This window comes from Bombus affinis, chromosome 6 (genome assembly GCF_024516045.1).
Source record: "Bombus affinis isolate iyBomAffi1 chromosome 6, iyBomAffi1.2, whole genome shotgun sequence".
NCBI lineage: Eukaryota > Metazoa > Arthropoda > Insecta > Hymenoptera > Apidae > Bombus > Bombus affinis.
The window spans coordinates 11,747,249-11,767,794 of NC_066349.1; the positions used below are offsets into that span (position 1 = coordinate 11,747,249).

The window sequence follows — 20,546 nt, forward strand, 5'->3', positions numbered from 1 at the left end:
ATCGTTATTTTATTTATAATTTTTGCCAGCAATTGATCATTTCTGCCATCAAAACTATTAATAAATAGTTTTGAAGGATTATTGCGCAAATCATATCATAATACCACTAGATAATGGCGTTCAGATTAGAGAAGCAGGAAGTTACGCCAGAAAGCTCTGGATGATAATACAATTGCAACGTGAGCTACATTAATAAAATCATATTTATATTGATATACATTGTCGATAGAGAAATAAATACATATAACTTTTAATGTTTAATATCGTAAAATTATCGAAAAATCGCTACAATAATATTATAATCACGATTACCGTTCCTTTGTTTAAAAGAACAAAATCAACATTAGTCATAATTTATGAAATTTTGATTAGGAACGGTCATTAGAATGAAACAAATAAAAAAAAGATCAATACGCACAGAGAAAGGGAGAGAACATTAACGTAATTAATTAAAATCATTTTGAATAAAAATAGTGAAAGTGTTATGTACCGAAATTTAAAGTAAAAATCTCAGGTTTTGACAATTGGATACAGTTTTAGGAAAAAAATCAAACAAGTAACAAAGGAAATCTTTAAGGACAATTTTGTCGGATTTAGTAACATGCATTATAAAATTTTAAATGTTGCTAATTGAATTCATGCCCTATTAAGGTTGTAATATATACTTGAGGATTTTTTATATGTAAAATTATAGTTCTGAGCATATTCTATTTCAAAGATTATAACTAGTTTAAAAGTTGGATAATAATTGTTCTATCATATGTATAAAATATATCTTCAAAAATGATTTTATTAGGTAACAAAATATTAATTTGTTTATTCATCTGGAAAATCGAATTGTTTTAAACGAAACGTTAAAATGAAAGAATAATGAGAATCACAAAATTTTATTTACTCTAATGCTATTCATGTTTATATGAGAAGTGTAAATGGTTTGTTTTATTGAATGTAAATTATTCGTTACTCATTTTTGTTGTTTATTATTTCGAACTGTTATGATCATGTGTAGATTTTCTTAGTACATAGTTAGGTATTATAAAGAATTATGAATGAAATGAAAAATTTAAATTACATTGAATACAATAATGAAAAATCTAATGATGAAAGGAATAAAGAAAGTTAGTTTTAGAAAAAAACATGACATCAAGCAAGTCTTTTTATCCCTTTTCATTATGCCTTTTAATTTTATGATCTTGTCATTTACAAGAAATATTTCATTTTAAATATTATGAAAAATTTTGCATTAAAATTTTCAATTTAGAAATTGATACGTACAAATTAGTTAACGAAACTATGATTTAAAAATTAGTTAAACAGTTATAATGGTAAATTAACTTCATTTAACTAGAAAAAGATATATTTATTATTAAAAAAGCTATTAATTTTAAATACGAGGAAAAGGTATTTTCAATTTATCATGTCGTTGTAGGAAATTCCCGGTTTTTCAACATACGTTGTATAGACATAAATTTCTAAGAAATCAGTGCATTGTATAATGGAGTGCGTCAGCATGGTAGTAAGAATGAGCGTTATTATTTCACGTGATACATAAAATTCTTTTTTAAGATTTATTACAAAATTTATAAACTAGCAAAATGTGTGTATAATTATAAATATTTTGAAATAATCGGTATTATCAGATATTATCTGATATTGTCATACTTATCGAATGATAACCATTGATAACCAACTCAAACCGTTGTTTGAGTATAATATTGTGTATGCAAGTTGTCAAATGGTCTCTTGATATTTTATAAAGTAGTTTTTATTAGTGCATGAAATATTTAATAAAATGTCGACGTTAGGAATGTACGAATTAACTCATCCTGAATTATTGTCAGAATCAGATCTTAAGGAAATTTTAGAAAATGTAAGCAAACCAGGTTATGTTTACCAACAATTTTTCTTCATTAAGTCGTGAAGAATTTATATATCTTTGTGTATTAAACTAATAATTATTTAATTGCAGATATATCTGATAATGTGTGAAAATCTTTCTTATAGATATCTTGTACCGTAATTTGAAATATTATTGCTATTTTTTAGAACTATTATCTTATCTACTATCAAGATATAAAATTTTCTTGTTTTGTATTGCAAGAGATATTATAATTTTATAAATATAAAATTAAATGTTGTAGGTCTTTATTGAGATAAAAAATTGTTATAGTATTTTTTAAATAGCTATTAATATCAATATTTATATATATATTACAATTATTTAAACATCTTCTCGTCCTGCTTTGTTTATAGAGATGTATTGACTTCAGTGACTATAAAAATTTATCCAGATTTGAATTAATAGAACTATATAAACGGGTGGCTTTGCCATTACCTCAAAGACAATCTGAGAGCACTCAAAATTCAGATATAAGACAACATAATGAAACAACGCACTGTGTTAATGAATCACACAGAAATCCTGTTTCATTGTAAGTAAAACCAGTTTGTTCAATACAAAATTATATCTCCTTTAATAAAGTAATTACATTAATTTTTTATAGGAATGGTACAAGTACTAGGAAAACAGATATAAATGAAACGGCAAAAGAGATTTTATGTATAAGACCAAAATCCTCTGCAAATGAACTTAAACAAACATCTAATAAAATACGTTTATATAATTCAAATACTTTTAAAAAATGCAATGGTATTGAGAAACGTAATAATGATGGAAAACATGATGTATGTATGTTTATTAATTATTCCGTCACTTGTAGTTAATTTTCATTTATGTATTTATTTGAGTTTGTTAGATTGTTTTTATATAGATGCACGTATCATTACTGATATAACATTAATGCCAATTAAATTGTAAGATTATTTATTACAATATGAATAACATAAATAATGATTATTTACTAACGAATACCTAGAACAAATATTTTAATTATTTTTATATATTTTAGGAAGCTCCATCAAAGAAGAGACAAAAGATTACATGGCCATGATACTATATTATATTAAATCTTTATATTATATAAGAACTATTTTTTTGGAAGTGAATGATTGGGGTTAGATTTATGTTATTAGTTGTTAATAAATCATAATATATAAATTTCTATAGAATTTATAATAAATAATATTATCAACAGTAATTAAGGTAAATTTTCAGCACGTAAATTAAATTTAGTAATCATCCTGATTAAACTATTAATTAATGACGTTGATTAATTAATAAATATATCCTCATGTTATTGTACAAAAATAAGGCTGCTAAAATGGCTTGAATATTTGTGCAATATTTAAAATATTTATACTTATTATTACATTATATCGAACATTTTGTATCAGCAACAATTTATACTTCCTTCAATCTTGTTTGAATCGTAAAAATTGTAATCACACACACAAATAAAGTAGAGTATTATCGGAATTTGTTATTTAATGACTGTGTGTTTTATTCTGTAAGAGTTTTTACATAATAAATTTTATATGTAAATACATGTTGCAATATAAACACCTATTTTCAATTTCAATTCATTATGTAGTTTAAAATGGGATTTGTATACAATTTGAAATTATTATTATCAGTGAAAGTTGTATAAACTTACCATGGATTACGCTTAATCTAGTCATTGGTTCCAGGCGCCTATATTTCAAGGGTTAATTAATTCTTTTAATGAATTAATTTATGATATCCTTTGGTTTCCCTTTAGTTTCTAATTATGATCAAAGTGTGAAAAGTTATAATTTAAGAGAACCAGATGTATACTTTAATATTTCCAGTATTTAATCGGATAACCAATGCGAGATCCAGGGACGAGGGACACGAAATGCGAGCATTCCAAAGCGGATCATTCCAACTGTTTAGTATTCTTCGCGCCATGTGCTCGCATGACGGAAACGTTACACTTACTGCGACTAAAACTATACGGAATTACGCAATGGTGAAAGCACAAGAGTTTTAACCTGGAAGAATTATTGTCCGAATTGTTCCTATTTTCCCCTAAATTTTTACATTATGCATTGTGTAATAACCCATTCATCTTTTTCTACTACATCTTTAATGAGAGATACTCTACGCTGTTGTTAATTAATTTCAAAGATAGTAAGCTATTATATTTTGCTATACGAACGTCGAATAGAGTTATTTTCTTTTTACACAATTTTAATGTAATTTGTAGATTATTTCCATATTTATTCTCAAAGGTAGCAGTTTTTAATATAATTTGAATTGATAGAAGAATGATAAAAATTATCGCTAAAATTTCGAAGGGTTCAATATGCAACTACTAGAGAACTAAAACTGAGAGCGAAACTTTTGCTACTCTGTCGGAAGCGCGTCACGTACACGCCTTCGAAGCTATTTGCGATGCATCGAGGGCTGCGATGAGCATCGGTTCACGTACATTCACAAATGACAACTCCGTACACCTATAAATACGTTTGTCACTAGAAATCGAACAGTCAGTTTCCTTCTTGACTTTCGTTCAATCGTAGGATTATCCAAAACACTAATCGACATGGCTTTCAAGGTGAGAAGAGGGTAACTTAAAAATTAACGATCTGATTAATTGTTTTGTTCTTAATCTGTATAATCTGTATAATTTATTCACATATTAAAAAATGGAGGGTACGTATATGAAAAATTCAGTTGTGTACATATTAGTAGAGAAAGAATTAAAACTAGAACGAATAGGGTTCATATATTTAAATTTAAATGAAATTTTCATGTCATGTTTTGTGATATATAGTTTTAAATATAATATAAATATAATAAAAACTCTTTTTAAAATTACACATTCAGTCTACAAGACAATGTAATTAAAATAGTTTACACTAAAAGATATCGTTAATCAGATCGCAAAATATTATTATTTATTTTGTATTTTAACTACATCATTTCTAATTTATATTCTAATTCGCCGTAACTAAATTTTATATTTCGTTCATATTATTTAATTTCGGACAGAAGAAATTAAATATTTCTCTATTATATTGCAGCAAGTAGTTATCGTACTGGCGATCGCTATATTTACTACATGCAAGGGAGCTGCAGTTCCTTTACCAGCAGTACCGTTAGCTAAACTTGCACCAGTGAATCCAGCATTTAATTACGATCCTCATCCACAATACACTTACGCTTATGACGTCCAGGATAGTTTAACAGGAGATTCGAAAACTCAGCAAGAAACTAGAAATGGCGACATAGTCAGTGGTAGCTACAGTTTCATCGAAGCTGATGGCACCAGGAGGATTGTCGAGTACACGGCGGATCCTGTGAATGGATTCAACGCGGTTGTCCACAGAGAACCTGTGGCTGTCATTAAACCTGCCCTGAAGGTCGCTCCAGTGGCTTTTCATCCTTAGACAATTTTAATACTTTATAATTTATACTTATCCTGGTAGAGAAAGAAGGGTAGGGTTGACCTAATGGTACATGGAATTTATTAACTTCATGAGGAGGAATTTTAGCTTCAATTTATTTTCTCATTTCGTTTTAATAAGCGAAATATAACATTAAATTGGTATCAATACCAATGAAAAAGATTCATTCGTTGCGAAATGAAATGAATTTTATGTCATTTAAGTCATGCATTGCTTAGTGCTCGCTTGCAATACAGAAGAAATTTATATTTGCCGTTTTGTACCGCTTACTATGTAACTAGTCATATTACACTGTACATACTGCAATTATTTTATAATGAAATGTTTATATTAAAAACTTTTTTAAAATATATTGTAATCATTGCTATTCCCATCCTCATAATTATGTTTCTACGTTCTATAATTAGATGCATTTTAATTTAAACAAAAGTTAAAATTTGTGTTTTCTTTTTTTCTAGATCGTACGGTTGCATCGATACCGATTAATAAATTATATTTCCATACGACTATTTAAGTAAATATTTTTGTGTGAAATATTGTAAATTAGAAAATCCTTGTTTTCTGAAATTATAAAATGGGTCTTTTACCTATTTCTTTTATTTGTTGTTTATTACTTAAATCTTTGCGGGCAAGTTAAAAACGATCATCAATTCTGAATTAAAATGTTATCAATTTTTGAAGTACTGTAATTTCCTGATGACAGATTGTACAACTATTAGCGTGGGCTCATTTCAGTTGGCGAAGTCTCTACTTTCTCAACTCTAAATTAATTTTTCTCGAAGACGCTTTTATACTTAGAAGCGGGGCGGGAAAATGAAAATCATTTTTCATTCCAAAAATTCTACAAATTCGAACAAGCCTGTGAAATTTAAGAAATTTTTTCGCTATTCGTTTCAGAACAGATTTAAAGGCAACGATTTCTTAATAGTCGATATACGATCTTTCGTTGCCGTTCTATGGCACTTTGAATGAAAAGTGAAATAGCTCAAAGCATATATTTTTGCGACAAAAATCATCCTCACTTTTACGTCTTTTTTTCGAGTATAGAGGCATCTACGAGGAAATACAATTTAATGATCAGAAAATAGAAGTATCGCGTTTTAAAGTAAGTCCACGCAGATTGTTTTGTGATCTTTCTTTTTCTATGCTGTAGCACTTTAAAGATCGTATTACAGCGGAATAAAGTTATTCTTTCAACCAGAAACGAATGATTCTTTAATTTTCCTGTAAAATATATGTTACAGATAAAAGATATCATATTACAAGTGGACGATATATATATCGAAAATGAATGTAAATTATTTCGATTTATACGCGTGGTGCATAATAAATAAGGGATCTAACAATAAAGAACGAATCGACTACAAGCGGTTGTTGTGATCTTTTCACAATGTTTTTTTACGAAAGAAAGTTCGACGAATTATAGATTATCCATTGTCTCTTCGCACAGATAGCCTCTTTTTATACAGATTTAAGGAAGCATAGGAAAAATTTCTCTGAATATGATAAACGTTCTATCTTTATACTTTACGATAATTATACTATATACGTATCAGAATTAAAGAAGAATTACCGAAAGCATCTCGTGTATGTCAGCATATATGAATCATCTCTTCCTTCTATTCTTCGAATCGAACGAAAGGTTTCTTCGGCGTCCGATCCTGTAAGACTATGGACATTGAGCAAGGAAAGAAAAGACACAATAAGCGTATACTGATTGAATCCATTACCTTTCGTAATTTCGTCGAATAACCTCGAATGACTTTCTTCGATGTATCAGCATACAAATTATATGGCCGCTCACACTTCGTTTGCACTTAAAATTCGGCGATCGTGTGTCAAATTTAAAACGAATTCGATTGACACATGTTCCGACCACATTAATGTATTAATGTATTGGTGCTAGCTGTTATCATAGCGTTATCGATTCATTTTACCATAGAAAAGAAATCAATCGAATACTTGATTTGAATTAATCGAAGATAAACACGAACAAGGGTCATTTTTATCCTAAATTCTTCGGTTACTACCTAGTTAGCGCAAACAATATACACCGGCTGCAAAAATTATTTCCATATACGCTTCTTTCCCAATGAAATGTTTCCTCTTTTACTAGGTCATCTTCATTTCGTTCTCAGGGTATCAAATTTTTGTAGTCACGTCACAAAGTGCTGCTAAACGATTCGAGATTTAATATACTCAGGTCCAGTTAGTCGATACGTAGATGCTACAACAAATACGACGATAGCCGGTACTTTTTCCCATTGCATACGTTAAGTATTTCTTTTTAATTTGAAATTCTACCAAAGATCGAATCACAACGGGCAGTTAGCATTCTTTCGACGCAAGTATTATCGCTGAAACCAGAACACGGTAAAAATGACCAACTCGTCATTCTTCGTAGAAATCTTCTAAATTTCGAATAGTGTATTTTCAGGAATCTCGATGATCTTTGTAAAATATACGGTTAAAGGTTTTTCTTTCCCTTTCAATCAACACATTTTCCACACTCGTTTCGATTTCACTGATACAAGTCTCATACTTCACTGGTCTAGCGTTAAGAAACCCTTTTTTCTCTCGCGTGCAGGCTTGGCCAAAGGTGTCGCAGGCGCGACGTAAATGCTAATCGATAACGATCGCGCAATATCGTAAACTTTTGGAAGTGCGCACACCTTTCGTCAAGAGGGTTACAGCGGAGTTCACGGTTTACGTTCGCGGTTTCGTCGCACGACCTCGAAGTGGCTCTGTATCTTCGACATATTGGCATACAAGTCGCGTGTATACGCTGCGACGATATGAAGAAACATAAGCGCGCATACTCATCGACTCGTAGTTGTACGTATGGACATCGCAACATTTATGAGGAGGTCATCGGATGGTAAAAGAAACAGAGTAATAGGCAGCCCGAATAAAAGAAGGAGAGATTCAAGTGGGGGCGGTGTGTATGCGTGTGTAAAACGGGTGTGCACGATTCGTGTTTGGGTGCAAGGAATAGCTCGGGTTATTGTTGGCGGATGACACGAAAACACCGACAGTCATCACGCGTATAAAAGTACGACGAATCTTACCCTGAGGCATCAGTCTCCTGGCGATCCTCTTGCAAACAAACATGGCTGGAAAGGTAAGGAGATACACTAATCGCGACGATTAGTCCTGGCTAGTCTTATTGATCAAATAATATCGCTTAGAGTCACATAGAGTAACGCTTACCAATTTTTAACTCGTCCATGATAAATGCTATCGTTCCTCTTCTCTTATTATACATTTACATTATTATACGTCGAATGTCGTCGCCTAAAGTCGTGAGTAATATTGTCCAATCGGTCTTTAAATAGATTTATTATGCCTTCTCCTCTATTGAACGTTTACATCTCTAGGTTTAGAATACGTTGCTCTGCTTCTTTTACCTCCACTTTGTTGATCGTCCAAGTTTCCAGTGTCAGCCATGTCCTTCTGGGAAAGATAGTCTGACGTTTCCTCAACAAGATAACAAAGTGCACGCTCGGCATGGGTCGAATGACGTATTATTGATAATGGTGTGCGTCTTACGGTTCTACAGTGGCAAACTGTTTATGTTCTGAATCATTGCTCTTCGATCAGAGGAATTTAATCGATATATTGATAATAGCTCGCACACCCTTATTAGTGATTTTTATGTCATCGAAAAAATACGATATATCTAATATTAATACGATAATTAGAATATCTAATATGATACTAACGTTTCTCTCTAAAATTCTAGCTCATCGTACTCTTAAGCGTGGCGGTTCTCTCCAAGGGAGCGGTGATCCCAGCGGTCCCAGCGGTGCCGGCACCCGTAGTAGCAGCGAAGCTCGAGGAACTAGACGCAGCGCCTCAATATAGTTTCGCGTACGACGTTCAAGATGCGGTGACCGGGGATTCCAAGGCCCAATACGAAACCAGAAACGGCGACCTGGTGCAGGGTAGCTACAGTTTGATCGAGGCAGACGGTACTCGACGCATCGTCGAGTATACGGCGGATCCGATAAACGGTTTTAACGCGGTGGTCAGCCGGGAACCAGCGACGGCTGTGGCCGCCATTGCCGCTCCACTGGTGCCGTATGCACCTTCCATCGCACCTTCCGCGGCAGTTGCACCTGTTTTGCCCGCAGCACCTGCACCAGCGCCAGCGATTCCATCCAGCGGTCCGGATTCCGATGTCGAGGTCGTCGAGGCTAGGTCCGGTCCTTTGGTCACAGCCGGAGCAACCTCTCGCGATGAACAGCTTCGACAACAACAGGAACAGCAGCTGCAACAGCTGAAAGAACTCGAAAGACAGCAACAGCAACAGCAACAGCAACAATTGCAACAGTTGCAACAGCTTCAGCAGCAATCCAGACTGCAACTGCAACAGCAGATCCAACAACGCCAACAGCAAAGGATACAGAAGGAACAGGGAAGCGAGCAAGAACAGGAACAGCAACAGCAACATCCACAGCAAAGACAACAACCCCAACAACAACAACCGCAAGGGGCACCCGTGAAAGCTCTTGCTACACCAGTACAGTTGGCAGCACAAGCTCCTCAAGCTGGTAGATTGGTCAGCCTGCCTGCGGCCAGAACTGTTACCAGCTACGCGACTTATCCTAATGCTTACGCATATACAGCCGCCTACTCGTCGCCATTAGCTTATGCCGCTCCTATCGGTGGTCTCACCTATGCTCCCGCCACCGCGCTCCTGTAAAGATTTTTCTTTTTTAATATTGTTTTGTTATTAAATCCCGCCTAATTGAACAAATCAACGAGTTAAAATAAATGCGTGTTTACAACGAATTAGACGAAATTGTCTGATTTGTGAGTTATTTAGATTCCTGAAGTCCTTGCGTTTGTATTACATTTGACGTGGTTTCACGAATGTGACTTTATCGACATATAAATTATACTATAAAAGTTGGTAGGTAAAATACCATATCGCTATATCGAGTATAACATACGAAGAATACAATTTTCAAAAAATTAGAAACTAAAATAGCTGAGAATGGGATACTCTGGAGAAAATTTGTTGGAAATTAAAATAGTATTTTTTACTCTACTATAACAAGAACACGGTGAAATTTGGACTACATTTTGTTGTGACGAGCACACCACGGATGTATCGCATTCCATCAAGAAGCTACTAAGGAACAAGTTCCTCGTTTGCACACTTGGCGAATTAGCAATTCCGAGGGAGCACAAATTTACGATCTGTCGTAAGAAGTAAGTCTTTGCTATTGAGTCATTTGCAATTTCTCTCGTTAACAAGGCGCCAGAAATAAAAAAACATCGTGAGTATTCATTCGATCGAACCTGCAAACCATTCATCCACAATAGAATCATATGTCTTCTTCGATAGCTCCACGGAATATTAACATCGTGGCTATTTTATGTAAAATGATAACGTTGTCCAGTACACGTGGAAATATTTTTATTCCGTGCAGCGTGGCGTCTCGTGGCGCGATCGTTGCACCGTGAGCAAAACGGGAAGATTTATTATTCAACAGGGTCTGGTTCTCTTTGTGGATTGCGTGGAGAAGCTCGTGACGGGGCCAGTGTCCTCGTAATCTCCGTAGCCCCGGTCACAGTCGATTACGTCGCCACGACCTACGTGACCGTGTGCGGGCGTAATAAGTAAAAGCGTTGCGAATAACGTCGATCAATGTCACAGGCGTACCTGCGCGAATCGATCACTCGTCACGTTCATCCGCGCGAACTTCGATTCATCGGGCTCGTTCACCGTTACGCAAGTTTCGGCGTTGCGACGCACCGTGTATTGTGTCTTTTACGCAAGAAAACCTCTACATTTGTATATAGGGTGGCTCACACTTTTCTTTTCCAAAGTTCAAACTTCGCCAGTATGCTTTAGAAAAATATAGAAAATGTCCAAAGTATAGTAATGATCGTAATATCTACTAGGTGGGTCAAATTTTCATTTAGTTGTACTAGTAAAGATATAAACATCTATAAACATTCACAGCTCGTCTAGAATATAAAAGTACACATTGTTCATGAAATATTCTGAATAAGCGTGAAAGCGTAAAGACGGTACTTCGTGTTCGAAAAAATCCTATAGCCTGTCAGTCGCGCACAGATTTGTGACGCTTCTTGAAGCAGTTAAGATATCGGCAAATGATAATCTCGTTAGGAAATTTAAAAAGTTGCTGTCTTATTTAAATTCTTGACGACATCGCCGCTACAGCTGTTATTTATCCCTTGTTTTTACCGTTGCAGATACGATCGTTCGTGTCGATATAATATATCGATAGATATGTTCCAAGTATCTTTAAATTTTCTGTCATGTCGACGAAATAAATAAAAAGCGAACAAGAGTTACGAAAAATAGGTTACCTGGAGAAAGAAAGTAGAGAGATTCAAAACGAGGGACACCCTGTATATGTTCACTTGTACGATGGTGTACGACCTTCAACTACGTGACACGTAACAGGCTAGACGAATTGTGTTATGTCTCGTTGCGTTGCATTTTTATGGTATGTGGTCTAGACGACTTATTTGCAGGCTTTACTTTTGAGGTTATTTCAACATGGATAAATGATATTTTGTAGCTTGTCAACTGATTTATGAATGGCTGAGAATGCTGAGAAGATTTGTTTCAGATGTAATATGATGATGCTAATATAATGATAATGCCGAGTTTGAAGTAGTAACGAGACTTTGATGGAAAGAAAATTGGAGGTTATGTAACGGGTAATTAAGTATTCTTGTCAGATATAGCTATATATATTTCTTGCTTGTTTCAAATTCGCAAGATTATTTCCTCTTTATAAATATGTTAAGATATTAGTTTGACTAGCTATTTGAATGATAAATAAACATTAATGTATCTAAATTAACAATTATATCGTTGATTTATATAGATATATTATAGATTTTGCTAATTTGATACTGCTCTATTTGATTTAATAGAGAATATGAATAAGTAAGTGGAATGCATGTGGAGTAACGCAACATCTCTGCAAGTAGTATCGTCATGTATATGTCAGACGCATGCGGCATACAATATGCTTGAATCGATGTATCATACATATATGTATTTATTACCAAATTCGTGCATTAGAAACTCTGTATCTGTGAAATATGATGAAAATGTCATAAATTACCTAAACTTGTTATAATAGCGAAAAACTGTAATTGTATCAAACGCATGATAGTCTGACAAAGTAATGACTAATACTACCGCAGCTACGTCTAATTATACGTATAGAATTATTCGTATTAATACTTGCAGGAGAAAGGAAATTTGATTTCTGCTTGTAACAATATATCATTAAATTGGACGTATGACCTTTCCCGTGAAAATACGATTATTATATGAATAGATACAATTATTAAAAGGAGATTATCGTATAAGTTCCAATTACATATTTGCAGAAAAAAGAAATAATAAAAACGACGAAGACATTCGTACATGAATGATAAAGCTTTACAATTTCAACATCCAGCTGTTAACGACAATTTTAATTATCTGTAAAAAGCGATGGTTACTGGATATTTACACCCAATTAACGTGTACACACGAACGTTTCGGATCTCATTTAAATTCTTATGTAATATTACGCAATATCCATATAATGCGTTTTCACTTTAAAATTGTATCACTTTCCTGAAATAACGAGTCTCGATTGTGTTCGCATACAAGGCAACGATCATTTTGACTGACTTGGTCTTAATGATAACGTAACAGGTTAAGAACGCATGAAATGAAAGGTAAATAAGGAGGCTCTAGATCCGAGAAAGAAAGAAAGTGTTTTTTATACGCAGGTGTGTAATATCTATAGCAGACACCTGTATCTTAAAATGAGGTAATTACCGAATGCAGAGATATCTTTCGAATGATTTATTTTCTACTACTGTTGTTTTTAAAAAAATTTAATTTTCTTTTTGTTTTAGTACAATTTAAGGTAATATAAATCACGTAAAATGTATATAATTTATACATTAATATTATATTTTTGATTTTTCGATCTACTTAATCATTTTTAATCTAAATTAATTAATAAGTATTGAAAACCTCGAGTTGACTAAAATATTATTGACAATCATAATGAGTGATCGTACGAGTAAATTTACGAGTTTTGAAACTACAGTAATTTATTACGTAGCATAATAAGTAAGAGAAAAAACGTACCTGTCAAACTCTGCATTTATCGTGTAAACAGTTAAATTGCTATACCTATGCTAAAACCATACATTTAACCGATAATATCAAATGTTATTTATCACCAGGCATTGATCGTACTTAAAGAAATAAATTATTATTCCCGACGATATTATTGCAATGATGGTTGTTGAAAAATAAAATTATGAAATACTGGCAAGAATCAAAATGATAAGACAACAAAGAATGAGATCGTAAAGTATTGTGAAAACAGGTATATAAAACGAGAACAGAAAACGAAGAATAAAAATCATAAAATACGGTCCAAGGATAAAATTATCCAATATTAATAAACAATGAATTTATAAAAATGAGCCGAGGATAAAATCGTTCGATGTTTACGAAGAATAAAGTGAAATATAGGCGAAAGATAAAGTCGTCCGATATTGATGAATAAAATTCCGATACAACGAAGGATAAAACGATGAAAAGTTAATGGAAAACAACAGTTTATGTAAAATATTACCAAAGAATGGAATGTGATAAAAATGAGAAAATCACGAGGATCAGGGATAATGAGAGCAGACAGCCCTTGGCCGAGTACAATAGGGCTCAGGCAGTCTCGATCGTGTCCAATCGGTTACATACCTGTTCGTACTGTCCAACTTTCACCGAATAAGCCAGGGCTGCAGCCGCGGCCGTCAAAGTACCGCGCCCAATGTCACGACGTGGTCCCTCGTAATCGCGCCCCGTATTACGTGTCTTGCTACACAAGAAACCGGTTCACTTTTGCCGGACCGGTTACAGAAAGAATTCGACCAAATGGACAATGGATCGCCCGCGGGCGAAACCCGAATCCGTATCCTTTTATCGATTTTTCAATTAAACCGTGAAATTACATTATTAATATTTCTTATTTCATATTCATTCATAATATCGTATTTGAAGATTCTGCCTCGTAATATCCACAGTGGTCCGTGCGAGTATTTGGACATTTGTAGAAACTTTTCACGAATGTAATATTGTACGAAACATATTGTAACATTTTAAAATTTCACCAACACTAGAAATTAGATTATCATGATGACGTATTGATATTGTTTCAAGCAAATCGACCGAAGAGAACTTCTCACTGCAACCGGAGATCCTCGATGACTGAATGAACGCGTAATTCCGTTTGTGAGAATCGTTTGATGCTGCTGCGAGTTTCGCAATGAAAGATGTGGCCTGTCGTTTGAGCGAAATTTAAACACTTAATTTCTGAAAGTTCAAGGATAACATTAAGGTTCCGCAAGAGCGATATATAATAAGATCACTGGTCCCTCGGTGGTTTTTATTCCCGTGAATGTTTGATGATCAAGGTTCAGTAATAAATAATGGAGGACTAAAAAAGCTGACAGTTACGTTATAATCGTTTGAACGGAGAAGGATATTATGAAGTTTAAACCGAGTTTTATTAATTATCGCTAAGACATTCCAATCTATTCTGAATATTAATTTACTATTTCTAAAACAGAAGCTAAAAAAATGCAACTAAATGAATTGCGACCGTGAGGAGGTACGGTTGAAAATATTTCTGAAAATATTTTTAAATAATCATAAATTACCATTACGATCAAATTAACATCGCAATTAAGATCGAAATTCCCAATGAATTTTCACTGCAAATAACAAATCTCTACGAATAATTCTATGTATATCTATGCTTTCCTCGAATCCGAATTCTACCGAATTCAGCGATTGTTTCGGCGCAATTCTTTCGATAGATTTATTCGTAGATAGATTTGTTTTGTAAAACGAATGTGAAAGCACGCGGTCCCGATACCTCATTGCGAGCAATCAATCGCCGATTGATAATCGAGTCACGTAAACAGTAGAAGCAACTGCAGGTGCTATCGTGACTGGGATATGCCTTTCTTCTATGGATTAAAAGGTTACAAGGCGTTTCTGCGGGCACGACAATGAAAAATGGATGCGACTATTACAAAAACCCGTGTCTCGTCGTTCTAATGTATTTTTCATTATTACGCAATAATTTAACCATTAGAAGCAATTAAACTACGTAATCGGTATCTCATTTAGTCAGCCGTACGCATAAATCGTCATATAGAACTATAATCACGTAACTCATTCAATTGCGAAACGATTTGTTACAGTCCATACTAACAAGCATATTAAACATTTGCTTTATGAGTTACCGCTAGCGTGACAATATTATTTTTTCGTAGAACTTGTAGGGTTCCCCAGAACTCTAACGTAACGTTATAACGAAGCAAATTAATGAAAAACATTTTATTAATTATCTCTTAAATTATTTCTCAAGTTATTCAGAAAAACTTTGTTAATTTTAAATCCCTATAGAACAGTTGTGCTTTTCTTTTTCTCCGTTCTCAAATAATTTTTCCCTTTTCTTTGTATACCTATAGCCAGCGTAGAATGTTTTCGAAAGGTTCGAGAACTCATTCGTCGCGCGTTCATCGCCGAAAAACTTTATCATTCTGGTTCACTTTTTATTACGCAATCATTCAAATCGAGGCCGGGAATTCAGACGCCTTTCTCCCTGGTAATGGATTCGCTTCGTGTGATCCAGATGAATTTCATATATGTACATGAACTATCGATTTTTCGTTATCGCGTAATTCTTCCCAGAAATAATTTAAAATTTACTTTTTCTTCCGAACTTCGCAATTTCGCATTAACATTTCACGGTGTTGCCCAGAAATTAATGCAGCAGACTTTTATATTGCTTGAGAGATTTAGAGATCGATGCTCTGCTCTGCTGCGGTGAAAGATCAAGAAGGAGGAAGTATGAAAGCAATTGTCAAAATAGAACACGTGTCGTGGCTTCAGCTAGTTTTCTCTAAACCAGTTTTCGCCACACCAGGATGGGCGTGGATCCCTCGCGAACGAGATCTGCAGAACAAAAGTAGATAGTACGTAGAAATTTGACGGTATTACGCGGTTTGTCTGACGTTCGCGAAACAGCACGAAAGTAGAGAAAGTGGGTCAGTCCTGGCGACCACCAGAAATAGCTCGATGATCGAGCAACGCGAAATTGAAACGCTACCCTGTACTCAAGGTTACGCGATCGCGTTACTCTTCATTCCATGGAGCACGCGTCTACTACTCTTCCATACAGAATAAACAGGATTCTACCGGAGGATACTAATCTAACTCTTTCTTGGTATCCTCATCGTTGCGTTACTCCATGTCGATGATAGCGTAATTACTAAAATATATACGCATGGATATACATACACATACATAAATACGTGTGTTAAATTATTAATTATCAAATTTCTAGTTGTTAAACGTCTAGTGATTCGGATTAGAGAAATCATAGGTATCTTCAATTATACGAGCCATTTGTCTTCCTACAGGTGGAAGTTTGAACAAACGGGATGCTACTGTAACGCAAAGTAAGTTGAGTAATAGGATATTCGACAAGACACAGCAGAGGACCGAATGAAAGAAGAAGATGAAAGAATTAGAAAGTTCTAAAATATAACGAATAACGCTACGATATTAGTCTACGTAACAATGAACGACGTTATAATACTACCGTATATTATACTATACTATACTACATTAATCATATACTGTAATTTTGTCAAACTAAAGTATACCGAATAATACACTTTAACCGAAATAGTCAAGTAATCGATAAATAATACAGGAAGCAAGAAGAGAATGTAAACCTAGATAAATATAGCAAAGAAGGGAAGAGCGAAAAGAGGAAGGTGAGACAGAAATGCAAAAGACCAGAATACACTTGTAACGAGTTTAATCGGTCACAAACAAGTCTGCTAAAAAAATAAATAAAAAAGGTTCAGCCTGAGTCGACGAGTTATCGTGGGCAAGACGCGACATGACGCTTAGAGGTAGTGAGACGCGTAGGTGAGGGCGGGTGCGGCTGCGATCTTGGCGAAGGGTGCTGGGTGCGCGGCGTATGCGATGGGTGCTGGGTGCGCAGAGTATGCGATGTGTGCTGGTTGCGCGGAGTATGCGATGGGGGCGGCGTGTGCGACGGCGACTGGAGCGGCATGAGCAACGGCCACTGGAGCGGCGACTTTGGCAACTGGGGCGGCGTAGGCGAGAGGAGCATGAGCGACTGGAGCAGATGCGGCGTAGGTCAAGGGAGCAGCGTGTGCGACTGCTACTGGTGCAGCGGGTGCGACGGCTACTGGAGCAGCATGAGCTACTGGAGCTGCGGCGACGGCTTTGACGGCCACTGCAGCGGCTTCTTTGCGGACTACAGCGTTGAATCCGTTGACTGGATCGGCGGTGTAGTCGACGGTGCGTTTAGTTCCGTCAGCTTCGATCAGGGAGTAGCTACCCTGGACAACGTCTCCGTCGCGGGTTTCCTGTTGGCTCTTGGCATCACCGGTCAGGGTGTCGTGCACGTCGTAGGCGTAGCTGTATTGAGGGTGGGGGTCGAAGTCGGCGTCGACGGTCTTGGCTACCACGGCCTTAGCTACGGGGGCGGCTACCACCGCCTTGGCTACAGGCGCAGCCGCATAGGCCAGAGGTGCGGAGTAAGCCAGTGGCGCTGCTGGTGCGTAGGCCAGAGGTGCTGCCTCTCGCAGGATTCCAGCGTTAGCGGCGGCCACAAAGGCGGCGAAGACGATGAACTGCAAGAACAAATACGACGATTAGATTGGAGATTTATGGCAGTAGATGTTTGTGGATGGCTTCTGGCTAAACGGATGGATAGTAATATTAATTGATATTTGAAGAGCAAATATAGGGATTAAAGAAGATTTACTTCTAGTAGCCCAAGTTTGTAATTCTAATATGATAGAGATCTTTCGAAGCAGATGTTTGTAATTGGTTCCTTGTTGAAAGGATATTTGATTTTGGATTAAGTTTGAGCAAATGCAATGATTAGATTGATCTCGTTATTAGTAGCAATAGTTTGTAGTTGATCGACATTGTGGTATGTCGTGTGAGTTATATTTATAACTCATATAGGGATATGTCGATCTTTTACAAACCTTGAAGGCCATTGTTGAGAAGATTTGGTTGGTTTGGATCGACTGAGCGACTGATGATGCCAAACGTTATTTCGGACTGCTTTATATACCTACCAACGATCGGCTTGCTACCATTTTACTCCCCACCAAATTGTTCAGGTTTTGCCGGACTTTCAAAGTTTGGTAGCAGATCGCATCAGACTTACCGCACTTGAACTTGGCCCGTACATGGGAGGAGCGCGAGTAAGGCACCATATGTTCACCCTCGATCATATTCTTTTTTATCTTGTTGTACATCGACTAGAAGTGAAAGAGCATCGGTATACCGGTTGCCAATGACCGATATCACTGGTAATGAAACTAACTTGTTCCACGATCAAATTTGTGTATCTCATACAACTTCTTAATATATTTGTTTTACAAAGGCTCTCTTGCATATTTTTTTACAAATTTTGCTTGCTTCATAGAGATACTGGATTAATGTTGGCGAACATTTGTAATAATTTTTTTTTCATTTTACGACGATTTTTCTGAAAGAAAAGATCTTATGCGTTATGTAATATCGTAAGTGGCCTTTGCAGTGAATAATCGGGGTCAGCTTTCCCGAATATCGTTGCGATACATTTTAAATTTATCGTGAAATATTTAACGTACGTTACAGATATTTAACATTTTAACTAGTTTCAATCGTATATGCGGTCGACAATTTAATTTGAAAAGACTGCGTCTGATTGAAAGATAACACGAATTAAAATTCCTTTTTTCAATATATTTCGTTCGATCCATTTTGTGCTTTCTCTGTTGCATATATAATTTTTTATACTATATTAATTCTTAATTACGTTAAAATTCTGCGATGCAGTTTCAGCTGCGTGCAACTAACGTGACTTATATTTCGACATTTATTTCGCATTCTTGTATATTCTCTCGTTTCCTCCGTTTTGTAACCAGCTGCGCGAAATTCCGCCTTTAGGAGACCTTGCCTGGTTCAACGATCTCTTTCAGAACATTTTTTGAATATAAATTAAGAGGAATACGCGAACAATCAGGCCAACATTACCCGGTAACTCGACAATTTAATCAACGTCTCTGTTTCGATTTATAGTTAGAGACACAACTTGATGCATTATCGCGTGAAAGAATTCCACGTGCCATAAAGCCATCCGTAGAAGCAAGCAGCCAATTTTACTTCGCCTTCTTCCACCTACTTATTCAAGCTTCGAAACTTCTACAGAGATTCAAATCGCACTACTTAATCGTTCCAATCTAAATACCATTTCAATTCCTTCTTAAACCGCAGATTTTTATACATTTATTAAAAATATAAGGATGCACAGAATGCATCATGCAAAAATGTATAAAATATTCAAGGTAAATTACTCGTTGCAGTATCTAACAGGCAGTTAAATAAATCGATGGAAAATTTGCTAGACAAAATATGTGTATAAATAAAATTAAATATACCGAAGAAAGGGAAAGAAATCTCGATCTATGTAACGTTCCAGTGAGAGTTAGATTTTCCGAATTAAGTTCTCAACGTCACCTACAACGATCGAGCTACCAGTCTAATAATTTCTACTTCAATTTCGCGTCTTTTCGTCGCGTTCGTAAAAGTACGAAATTACATGAACAAAACCGCTCGTAACAATGCTCGACCATCGTTAACATTGCGAGGAATGCTGCGCATTTCCGACGATCCGGCGACGCTCGTTGAAATTCAACGGTATCGGTCGCAAATCGATTTTCTAAATTTCTCCAAATTTCCATCGGAAATTTCGTATCGGGGTAAATGGGACCGTGAAAAAGCGAAAGAGAGAAGACAAGCGCACAGGACGAAAGGAGAAGGAAAAATACGAAATTCGGTTTGGTACCAGTTGGTCGCGAAACTTTCGAGCGACATACGTGTCAAGTTGACTGGTTGGATCCCGATCTACCTCGATCGTTGCGTCACATCTAACGTTACCGGGTGAACAGAAGTGGAGCACTTTCATAAAGAAAAAATAGGCGGGCCGAGGCAAATCGCGAAGCCCATTTCGATCGATCGAATTGCCCCGGGCCATCCGAACCGACCGATCCCAGTCCTCGTCCATAGTCGAAACCTCCGCCTTCGGCGGCTCTCGGCAAAAGTC

The 20,546-nt window shown here is 35.6% G+C and overlaps 4 protein-coding genes and 2 long non-coding RNA genes across 13 annotated transcripts; 4 read left to right on the forward strand and 2 right to left on the reverse strand.

Annotated features, from left to right (window-relative positions):
* Positions 1-1,331: 1,331 nt before the first annotated feature.
* Positions 1,332-3,388, forward strand: LOC126917823 (uncharacterized). The gene is made up of 4 exons (XM_050725153.1): positions 1,332-1,870; positions 2,254-2,432; positions 2,505-2,685; positions 2,910-3,388. The coding sequence occupies exons 1-4, from the start codon at positions 1,793-1,795 to the stop codon at positions 2,949-2,951; spliced, it is 480 nt and encodes a 159-aa protein (XP_050581110.1). The 5' UTR covers positions 1,332-1,792; the 3' UTR covers positions 2,952-3,388.
* LOC126917825 (larval cuticle protein A2B-like) lies at positions 2,954-5,681 on the forward strand. Its single transcript, XM_050725155.1, has 3 exons — positions 2,954-3,103; positions 3,730-4,478; positions 4,948-5,681. The coding sequence occupies exons 2-3, from the start codon at positions 4,467-4,469 to the stop codon at positions 5,311-5,313; spliced, it is 378 nt and encodes a 125-aa protein (XP_050581112.1). The 5' UTR covers positions 2,954-3,103; positions 3,730-4,466; the 3' UTR covers positions 5,314-5,681.
* On the reverse strand, positions 5,410-9,202 carry LOC126917836 (uncharacterized). Of its 2 annotated transcripts, none has more exons than XR_007711088.1 (5): positions 9,054-9,202; positions 8,400-8,784; positions 7,062-7,688; positions 6,905-6,992; positions 5,410-6,555 (listed from the first exon to the last, which is right to left on the reverse strand). It is a non-coding gene; the product is annotated as an uncharacterized LOC126917836 (long non-coding RNA). The 2 variants fall into 2 exon arrangements; XR_007711089.1 differs by having other exon boundaries at positions 8,400-8,781; positions 9,054-9,191.
* Positions 8,200-10,135, forward strand: LOC126917816 (uncharacterized). The gene is made up of 2 exons (XM_050725143.1): positions 8,200-8,452; positions 9,074-10,135. Exons 1-2 carry the CDS (start codon positions 8,441-8,443, stop codon positions 10,034-10,036), a joined length of 975 nt encoding a protein of 324 aa, XP_050581100.1. The 5' UTR covers positions 8,200-8,440; the 3' UTR covers positions 10,037-10,135.
* A 680-nt stretch (positions 10,136-10,815) lies between these two features.
* On the forward strand, positions 10,816-17,093 carry LOC126917831 (uncharacterized). Of its 7 annotated transcripts, none has more exons than XR_007711077.1 (6): positions 11,277-11,485; positions 11,560-11,816; positions 11,892-12,033; positions 12,575-13,148; positions 13,237-16,666; positions 16,825-17,093. It is a non-coding gene; the product is annotated as an uncharacterized LOC126917831 (long non-coding RNA). The 7 variants fall into 7 exon arrangements; XR_007711078.1 differs by having other exon boundaries at positions 13,237-16,377; XR_007711076.1 differs by having other exon boundaries at positions 11,278-11,485; positions 13,237-14,303; positions 14,393-17,093.
* Positions 17,094-17,211: 118 nt separating this feature from the next.
* Positions 17,212-18,529, reverse strand: LOC126917819 (cuticle protein 21-like). Its single transcript, XM_050725146.1, has 2 exons — positions 18,439-18,529; positions 17,212-18,075 (listed from the first exon to the last, which is right to left on the reverse strand). Exons 1-2 carry the CDS (start codon positions 18,448-18,450, stop codon positions 17,320-17,322), a joined length of 768 nt encoding a protein of 255 aa, XP_050581103.1. The 5' UTR covers positions 18,451-18,529; the 3' UTR covers positions 17,212-17,319.
* Positions 18,530-20,546: the final 2,017 nt, after the last annotated feature.

Excerpts from the sequence above, each read along its gene's own strand:
- LOC126917823 (XM_050725153.1), top strand. The coding sequence starts at position 1,793 with ATGTCGACGTTAGGAATGTACGAATTAACTCATCCTGAATTATTGTCA. Across the intron at positions 1,871-2,253 it reads TTAAGGAAATTTTAGAAAAT|AGATGTATTGACTTCAGTGA; the intron begins GTAAGCAAACCA and ends CTTTGTTTATAG. Across the intron at positions 2,433-2,504 it reads CACAGAAATCCTGTTTCATT|GAATGGTACAAGTACTAGGA; the intron begins GTAAGTAAAACC and ends AATTTTTTATAG.